This window comes from Punica granatum, chromosome 1 (assembly GCF_007655135.1).
Source record: "Punica granatum isolate Tunisia-2019 chromosome 1, ASM765513v2, whole genome shotgun sequence".
Classification (NCBI taxonomy): Eukaryota; Viridiplantae; Streptophyta; class Magnoliopsida; order Myrtales; family Lythraceae; genus Punica; species Punica granatum.
The window spans coordinates 9,156,922-9,166,306 of record NC_045127.1 but is presented as its reverse complement, the minus strand read 5'-3'; the positions used below and the strand labels follow the sequence as shown (position 1 = coordinate 9,166,306).

General features: G+C 39.6%; 2 protein-coding genes across 4 annotated transcripts; both read right to left on the bottom strand.

Annotated features, from left to right (window-relative positions):
- Positions 1-1,841: 1,841 nt before the first annotated feature.
- LOC116187722 lies at positions 1,842-5,039 on the bottom strand. Of its 3 annotated transcripts, XM_031516639.1 has the most exons (5): positions 4,747-5,036; positions 4,216-4,441; positions 4,015-4,101; positions 3,582-3,755; positions 1,842-2,945 (listed from the first exon to the last, which is right to left on the bottom strand). In XM_031516639.1, exons 1-4 carry the CDS (start codon positions 4,962-4,964, stop codon positions 3,609-3,611), a joined length of 678 nt encoding a protein of 225 aa, XP_031372499.1. In that variant the 5' UTR covers positions 4,965-5,036; the 3' UTR covers positions 1,842-2,945; positions 3,582-3,608. The 3 variants fall into 3 exon arrangements, with proteins under 3 accessions (XP_031372499.1, XP_031372510.1, XP_031372504.1); XM_031516650.1 differs by lacking the exon at positions 1,842-2,945 and having other exon boundaries at positions 3,311-3,755; positions 3,992-4,101; positions 4,747-5,039; XM_031516644.1 differs by lacking the exon at positions 1,842-2,945 and having other exon boundaries at positions 3,311-3,755; positions 4,216-4,411; positions 4,747-5,032.
- Positions 5,040-5,312: 273 nt separating this feature from the next.
- On the bottom strand, positions 5,313-9,083 carry LOC116187716. Its single transcript, XM_031516626.1, has 7 exons — positions 8,685-9,083; positions 8,344-8,385; positions 7,966-8,079; positions 6,838-7,076; positions 6,543-6,579; positions 6,012-6,069; positions 5,313-5,920 (listed from the first exon to the last, which is right to left on the bottom strand). The coding sequence occupies exons 1-7, from the start codon at positions 8,829-8,831 to the stop codon at positions 5,844-5,846; spliced, it is 714 nt and encodes a 237-aa protein (XP_031372486.1). The 5' UTR covers positions 8,832-9,083; the 3' UTR covers positions 5,313-5,843.
- Positions 9,084-9,385: the final 302 nt, after the last annotated feature.

Genomic DNA, 9,385 nt, shown 5'->3' with positions numbered 1-9,385 from the left:
ACGAGTAATAAACTAAATATGTACTGAAAATACGCTTCAGAAACTTTATATTAATATTTTAAAAACTCCCCTCCTGACTTAAATCCTATGTCCCGTCCCGATCTAGAAGCCTTCACTTTAGTTTCCGTCTTTTTTTTTTTGGGGGGGGGGGGGGGGGGGGGGGGGGGGGGTTGAAGTCAAAAGTCATGATTGGTGATGGACATGGTAACAAGTAAACGTGTTGTTTGTGCCGAGCATGTTTATAAAGACTTGACACACACACACACAAGCACACAGAGTCTTCCTGAAGAACGTGAGTCAGTCCACGCATTCATCTAACTCCTTTATTAGTTTTGTTCGATATTATGAATGATCGATTCATGCACAGTTCCCATTTCTCATCGAGTTTTGAATTATATAATATTTTTTCATCACATTTTTTATAGGGTAAATTACAAAAAAAATCCAAGTTTTATAAAATATCTCTTTTTTGTCTTAAATTTTGTTTTGTAACAAAAAAAACCATAAGTTTTCTAAAATGTTTCAAAAATGACATCCGTTATAACTTCTGTCAATTTTTACCTACGTGTGACCTACGTGGACTGTTAAAGGGACCCACCATCAGCAGCAAAAACTGACGGAAGTTATAACGGAGGTCATTATTGAGACATTTTAGAAAATTTATAATTTTTTTTGTTACAAAACAAAATTTAAAACAAAACTGAGAGTTCTTATAAAATTTGATTTTTTTTTTGTAATTTGCTTTTTTTTTTATATCACTTTTTAATAAAATAGAATATGGGGGAAAACTGACAATGGCCCACGTTTATATGTATTCGTCTGCTTTAATTCGGAACATTTATGTTCCTATCGTCCTTTAAAGATCCTGCTCTTATATCCAAATCGTGTGTCCTTCCCTGAATATGTGTAGTATATGTATAAACTGAAACAAATATTTATAGGAAGGTGGTTGCAATTTTATGCTTGTACTTCACCATAACACCCCAAGCATCAGCCTCGTTTTCAATTAAGTTAACCAATTAAGCAGTAAAGAATTCACTAGCATCGCCATTGCACGGCAAAAATAACACGATCCAAAATTATTGTAAGGCACTCTGCTATTATGTTGCATCAACATAATAGTTCCACGATCATGCCAAGAATGGAGCAATTGCCAATCCAGCAGTTCATTGCGTGCTTGAAAAACGTTGTCCTTGTCGACTGTAACAAAGTCAAATCCGCGGCCGCTGTATGCATCTTTATCGTCGAGGGTTCGGTTCCTGCCTAACTTTTGTTGCTAGCATTGGAAGGGCATATAAGAAGACAAGTAGAAGGTTAAGTGTTTCGATTCTTGAATCTTGCCAATGCCACCACAAGCTCCGGAAATCAAGCTGAGCCATATGAGATGTTTCTTTGTTTAAGTTAGTTTATTTTTCTCAATGGCCAAAACATCTTTATCACCGACCCCAAAAATTTTTCAAAAAAAAAAAAATCATAAAAAAATTAAAAAAAAAAACATAAAACAAAAGGGAGGATTGAAAAGGATTTCTTAACCAACAATGAGAGGCCATGTTCTTGTGATTAGGGCTGAATGACTCTTTTCACAAAACACAAGTCGACAAATGCACGAACTCCTCTGGCCCCATCATTGAACCATTGTCCCCTTCCTAATTTAAAAAAAAAAATCAATTTTTACATATTTTTTAAAAATAATAAACAATTACTATACTTATTATTTATTTTCTGTAATTTTTTCAGGGACCATTCTTTGGGGAGGACGGTTGTATCGGAGAGTCGAGTGGATATTCCTCCTTCACGCTCCCCTTTTCATTTTAGATTCCGATGCTACCTACTCGTATTTATGAAGAAAACTGGCAGCACCTTTCACGTCCCTTCCCTCTGGCTCGACCAAACATCTACGCACCGTGATGGAGACCGGCGTGTGAAAGGCCCGTGATTGACGTCGCAGATCTAATAATATTGTGCCTAGTGGATAACGGTCCAATACTATATGATCCCCACCCATTATACATACACCGACATATAGCCGATTTTCCATTTCCTACCAACGTAGGAATTTAAGACAGCGAGATAATTACATCAAAGAATGGAAGCCCACAAACAAGAAGGCCCAACCCCATGCAAAGGCTCCCTAAAGCTCAAACAGTTGATGTTTATCACAAGGAAGTTGGACCGTGCCATGGACAGGAAATAGATACGACATATACTCATGTTCGTGACTGGTCAGGTCGGGGGTATAGCCAATGCACAATGCCCAGTGATCTAAATAGTGCCCCCTTTATAATGCCATTCTGCAAATGCAGGCTGGCATTCTTGCCGATAATGAAGCAAAGGAAATTTGCACAATAGGGAATTTAGGAACACCCAGGAAGACAAATGGACATATATGGCATGCCGGACAAAGAGCCAGAGGCAGAACATTAGAGCATGTGATAAGGCCCAGCAAACGGTCAGTGAACCGTTGAATTTGAAATGCAGGCGGCGGATAAAATGCAAGGAATTTTGGTTGTGTTGGAGGCATTTACCTGATGGCGTCAAGTGGTAGTCTGGGGACCATGTACTTCCAAAGACAACCTCACAAAAGCTCCCAGTGGAAGGGACAGACTTCAAGAGGTTGAGCGCAAAATTCCAAGCTTCCCTTGCATATTATGGGGACCAAAACAGGGCAGAGGTCATGCTTTGACCGTCTGCTCCTATTATTGAAGCCAAAGGGCATATAATCTTTTCAAAAGCAGAATGCGGGATCTCTCATCCAATCTCGAGTTCCAAGAGATATCAGTGTTAAATTGATGGGAATGCAAAACTCATGATGAGTAATCCAGCCCCCTCGTACACAGCAAACCCATCAACCAACAGCTTGGAAGTAATTAACTACCAAGTTTGCATGCAGACAGAGAAGTCCAGAATCAGATGCTATGTGGACAAAAATGCTCTTCAATTGCTGCCTGGAAGAAGATATTTTCAGTGGTATCCATATCAAATAAAAGCGTGTTCAAAAGGCAAACTTGCTTCCCTAGCATACATTTCTCAGAAGCAATTCCCAGAAAGACAAGGAATATTTTCCCTATGTTGACTAAGGAGTCAATAGCAGACAAAGGAAGACGCCTAAACATAGTGGACTTACATACAATACAAGAGTTAAAACCAAAGACAAAACAGCACTACTAAGTCCCAATTATACCAGTAAGGTCAAATTGCAAATTTCTGGACTTGCAAATACTAATTATTCTAAGAGCTGAAGCTCAATTTCTAAATCCTTTTACTCTAAAGAATAATCAAGCCTGGCCATTCACTTGAATAAATAAAGTAATTAAGTGAAATTACATCAGATGGATAGCAACCGTTTCAACACTTTCGACTTAAAGGAGCCCATCTACCAACTAACCAGATGAACCCAATAAGCCCATTCAAGGAGATCCATCGTCAAAAGGATGCATAAAGGTTGCCTTCCATATCCGTTTTGGATGTTCAGTTTACAGGTCAAGTGCAGTTGGTCTTAAGGATGAGAACAAAGTGATGCACATAAACTTACAAGATTCGTTGCCAGCTTTCACCAAAATCAAGGCTTTACATAAACTTACAAGATTCGTTGCCAGCTTTCACCAAAATCAAGGCTTTCTCTTCCTCTTGGACCCACTTTGCACGCTAGTCTTGGACAGTGATGGAGGATCACTCAACTTGGCTCCCGCAGCAGAACTCCACAGAGCTCTCTCTACATCAGATGGTGTGAAGGCATCAACCTCGGTACTCAATTCCTGCAAATCATTTTGCCAATATATACATCAATAGACACAATTCTATAAATATTTGATTGCTTTTGGTCGTCATATGATTTAGGTTATAGCCACAGCCACAGGGGTTGCTTGTTGCACATTCAATAATAAATGTCAGACTTCAATTTCCTGGTTCTTCCCGCAGTATGTGCAATGAAGATTTTGTATGCAGATGGAATATATTGTCCTCTAATAAGAGTGACGATAGGATCACATACACTGCAAAGAAAATATCACTCGCCTTTGCCTTGGCCTGTAGCTTCTCCACAAATAACATGTACTGCTTCAAGGAGTAATCCTTCGAGCTACCAAGAGCTGCTTCCATAGCCTTCACCAATAGAATAACAATCAATTACTACAAATCAGCGTAATCACACACCCCAATTTCAGTTGATACGGAATCAAGCAGAAACAAAGGAACAACTTGAATCTTCAATTGCACCTCATCAGACATAAACGGTGCAACCTCAGGCGCGTATGCAGCGAGAATAGCTGAGGCTGTAGCAGGGCCAACACCTTTCAATACCGTAAGCTCAGATACAACTTTCGAGATATCTGGAAGTGCTTGAAAAGCCTTTTGAGAAGCAGATTTGACCGTTCCCTCGTCCAATGACGACACAAAGTCCATCAATCGAGGCCTAAACTCAATCTCAGCAGAAAAACACAAGCTTTGGAAAGTTCATCAAGCTTAACAATGCGTCTCAATCACTTTGACAAAACTTGAAATGTTAACCAGAACATGGTTATAAGAGAGAATCATTTTCAAACTTCAGACATTCCATCACAGATAGAACTAACTGCGCCTTCGTCGTGTTTAACTTGACCGAGTTGAATTTATCGTTCACGTTGAGATGAATCGAAACTAATATGGAGCCATTGATTTTGAAGAATCAGAAGAGCGCAGTTACACCAAGTGCTGGCGGTGCATGAATGAGAGAAGAGAGAGAGGAGTGGGTAGGGTTCGGTGCTTCACCTCCATTTGCCGCGGGTGAGCTTCCATTTCATGAGCTGAGAGAGCTCCGACTTGGTGATGTGAGGGTTAGGGTTCCGGCCGCGGAGAAGAGGAGGGAGCTGGTGGCGGTAGAAGGAGTCGAGGGAGACGAGGTCGGGCTTGTTGAGGGATTCGATCCGAGCCGAGTAGGCGGAGAGAGCCTCTCTCCATAGATTCACGTCGGAGCACTTGAACTCCATCTTCCTCTGCCACCCTCTGCTACTGCTAAGCGCTAACCCGCCAAAGCTTCAACAATTCAATTCCAATTTCATAAATATGAAAATTTAAATCTTATTTTTTCCTTTTATTTTTGTTCTTTTTAATTTTTGCAAAATGTACCTTATCCTTTTTATGAAATATATATATTTCTTTTCATAACGATAGATAAACGCCATACGGGCTCCGTCCGACATTCACACAACTGTGAATAATCCGCAAATTCACGGAATTTATAAGTCCGACGCAACGTATCGTTTAGACAGCCCCATAAGGAGTATTCTCAGACCACCAAATGGTCAATTGAATGCCATAAAGCCACATCTTGATAATCAGCTCAAACTTCGAGATTATACGGGAAATTTCCCGAGACACAGCAAAATAACAAGCTCGGAAAATTTTCTTCCTTTCGCTTCGTATCCTTATTGTACAACTGCTTATATGGAAAGGCAAAAAAGAAAAAGAAAAAGAAATATATAAAGAATCGGATCCAACCTCTGAACTCTCCCCCCTTGTCCGCAGAATGAGGTAATGTACTGAAGAGAACCTACTATACATCAACCCAGTGCTAAAGACAACTCTCAGGCCACGACTTCAATGTCAGCATCGAACCATTATTGCTCTTTATATACATACTCTTCCTGGACTAATGATATTAAAGCTGTAGTATACCTTATTCAAATGACGAATCTTCGCATCAGCAGCTTAGACCCGAGAAAATCTTCAATGATATGGCAAAAAGTAGAATTTACCACACCCCCAAGGCCTCTGCATTTCTAGGAATGTGCAGGAGAATGCCTCCTGAGCACACCTCGCTCTTGTGCATTTAGCACAATCCTGAAAAGCAATGTTTAGCACATGCACTACTTCCCGGTCTTCCTTTCTTGCTTGATAGCCTCGTATGACTTAAGCACCTCCTTGAACTTTGCCTCAGCAGCTTCTGCAGCCGAAACAGCAGTAAATTTAAATTCAGCATTACCCAAAAGAGGTAATATTGCCGCAATGAAGTTTTATTTACTAGCAAATATTACCTTTATTATCCTGGTTCTGATCAGGGTGGAATTCCATAGCCTTGGCCCTAAATGCTGTCTGCAGCAATAAAAAGTTACAAGCTTGTTTTAGAAGACGGCAATGATGTGCTAATAATGCAAGGCAGATAATTAGAAAATAATCTTGGTATTGACATTCTGAAAATTTCATCAATGTTCAAAAGAACACTCTCTTGGAAACTGCCACTACTCTAATCTAACAAATAAAAAGAATAAAGTGTTAAGAAGAAGGGAAATTTCCCATCTCCATGTCTGTACACAAATAATTTCTTTTTCCATCCAATTAAACCAAACCTTCTCTAATTTATCGAAAATGTTCCAACTTCAAATTAGTCAAGAGGCAATGATTATTTAGATCAGACAACAAGAGCTAGAGACAGGGTAAAGTCTATTTCTTCAAAAACAAAGTGACAAGATTCTGGGACTGAAAAATCACACAGTAACAAAATAGACAAATAAACTACAGGAACGTCCAAAGTCAGTAGATAAAGTAGCTCATGCAATCACTCATACCTTAATCTCGGCATCTGTGTAAGGAGTTGTCCTAGACCTACAGCAAAGAAATTTAAGACAAGGTTATTTCGTTTTATATGCAAGTGTCAAGGATGACATAACGGTTACAGAGGTCCCCAGTCAAATTTATGTGCTATTAATTAGAAAGGAAATAAAAAATCAAAATGAGCATGATCAGCTACCATGATAGATAATTTAACAGCAACATATCATTATATCATCTTCATGGCTTCATCAGCACCTAAAAGGCAGAATTCCTCATATCAAGGTGGTCAAGATTCATATGTATCATCACCTGTCAAGACCCAACACCAAGTAATGGTGTGATAGTGGATGATGGCTTCGACCGTCTCTTGGAGGTCCACGAGAGTGGGTCCTATAATCTTTGAAGGAATTGTCAGCCTTCCAGTACCAATCATCCCGCTGGAACTGTTGTTGATATGCACCTGGACCAGTTTCCCTCCAGCTCTCATAACCCCTCTTGTATTTGTTTCTTTCCCTGTTAAACACACTCTGCATACGCTTTATACGCTCCTGCAAAAGAATAGGATGTAGAAAGAGTGGCCGAAATTTAAAAAAGAACCAAATTATCGATAAAGAAATGGCTCATCATATCACTTAGAACAGAGAAAATAAGAATAATAACTTCACTTGCTAAGACGATGGTTCTAATTCTTCTGAATTATAATGCATGATGACAACATCTTAGATGAAAGAGCTTACCCAATGATGTGCCCTCACATAATATTGGGAACTGATATCTTTTTAACTAGTTCAACTAATTAAATTAAGTAAAAGTAATCTATTTCACCAGCCTCACATGTTTTGCTCCGAGTATGTGCAAAATCTTGTCCCCAGAGAAAGAGTAATAAGAGAACAGAGTCAGATTCTCCGGCTGGTCTTGAAATTCTTGCTTACGTGACATTTAGAACTCTAAAATCAATACCTTGCAGACTAGGACTAGTTTATCACTAAGCTAACCACATGAAATACTTGGAACTATACCCACAGAGAGAGAGAGGAGGAGAGAGAAAAAGAGAGAGCATGATTAACTATTTACAGCAAGTGTCCATTTTAATATCAGGTCTTTCTTTTTAACCAATATGCACTTATCATTGTTACAGAGGCCAAATCAAGAACACAACTAAAAAATAACCATTCAAAAGTGTAACACCCTTTCATTGTATTGACTCTAATTATTTGCCCAATCACGTGCAATTGCTGTGTTACTTTTGCAGCATTATATCTGAAAGGACTGAAATCATGAAGGAAGTGTGTACAGTTTAAATTGCGAAGCAGCTGTGACCAGGCAAATTCATAGGGAAGATTTCCCAAACAAAGATAACAAAAGAACGATGCTTTTCATTGTCATTACTACTAATAATGCAATCACCAACAAAAGCAGCCAAAGTACAAGACTCACCACTCTCTCCATTTCTTCTTCATACTCCTCCTGCATTCGCCGATTGTACCTCTTCCATGCTCCCTCTTGGAAAGATGTTCGAAAGGACTCTGCTGAAGATCGAGTCCTGTTAAACTTTGACGAACAATAAATAAAAATCAGTCAGCTCATCTACTTAATTTTTAAGAAATTCTTACCAAGGAAAATCATAAAATTGTCAATCCATTTTCTCTTTATGTAGCATATTCACAGTGAAGTCAAGCATTACTCTACCACCTATCAAGCGATTAACGCCCCATAAAGGGAGCGCCACAAAAACAAAATCAGAACACTAATTGCTAATTGTAGTACACAGCACATCACAGAAACAAGCCATAAGCGCTAAATGGGGAAACACACCTGAGAGTAGACCCAATCGATAGTTCGCCGAAGCTTCGTGGCCTGTCACATTTGCAACGAAGGATCAGCATAGAGATCAGTTTCATCAAAAGCAACCGAAAACACATCTACTACGAGCAAGAAAGCTACAATCTCAGCAAGTACAGAGCAAAAGGAATTAACTTTGTTCCACTAATTAGATCCCACCCCTCAATTTTAACATCTAAATTAGCAAGTCGAGGTCGACAATGCATCTCAACGTTACAAGCGCGTCCATTTGATCTCGATTGACAAAGTATAACAGAAAAAAGAAGAATCGAACAGCAATGGTGGAAAAGAAGCAATTCAGGGGAGAAGCTAACCGCGAGAGTGGTGGCGGTGGCGCCAATAAGACCGAACGCCAGGACTCCCCAGAGGCTCACCTCCTCCTCCTCCGCCTCTTTCCGGTGGTGGCCTCGGTTCGGCGTCCACTTGTTCCCGCTGTTGGGGCTGTCGTCCCCGCCCCCCATTTTGTTATTAGTACACGAACGAACAAACTTGGTCCCAATTCAACAATATGGTGTCTGCAACTGAAAACTGAAGACCATGAACCGGCCCCGCGCCGCCGAAACCGGAAGAAGCACCTTGACTTTCGCCGTTCACCGCCTTCACGGTACGATTGTCAATTGATTAAGCACTTTCCGGACGGGAATCGGTGTTCCTGGAGGTGAACACGACCGGCAGGTCGTTTGTTTCTCCGAAAATAAGGAAGAAGCCACTGGCAAATCTTAATTTTATTTTTCGCATCCCAAAGTTATCGCCGGGAACATATCGCATCCATGTTGATGTAATCGACTGACTCGAAAAATAATATTTGGTACAAGTAGAAAATGTTATTATGCAACTACGAATTTTAACAAAGTATTTACAGACTGATCAAAGTAAATATAAGCCTCGGCAAATGAGTAATTTTTTTTAACTTTACTCAATTTTATCTTTATCTATTATTACATTTTTTCTTTTTTCTTTTTCTTACGATTCAATTCAATTTTTAATATTAAAATATCTAAATTATTTATTACAT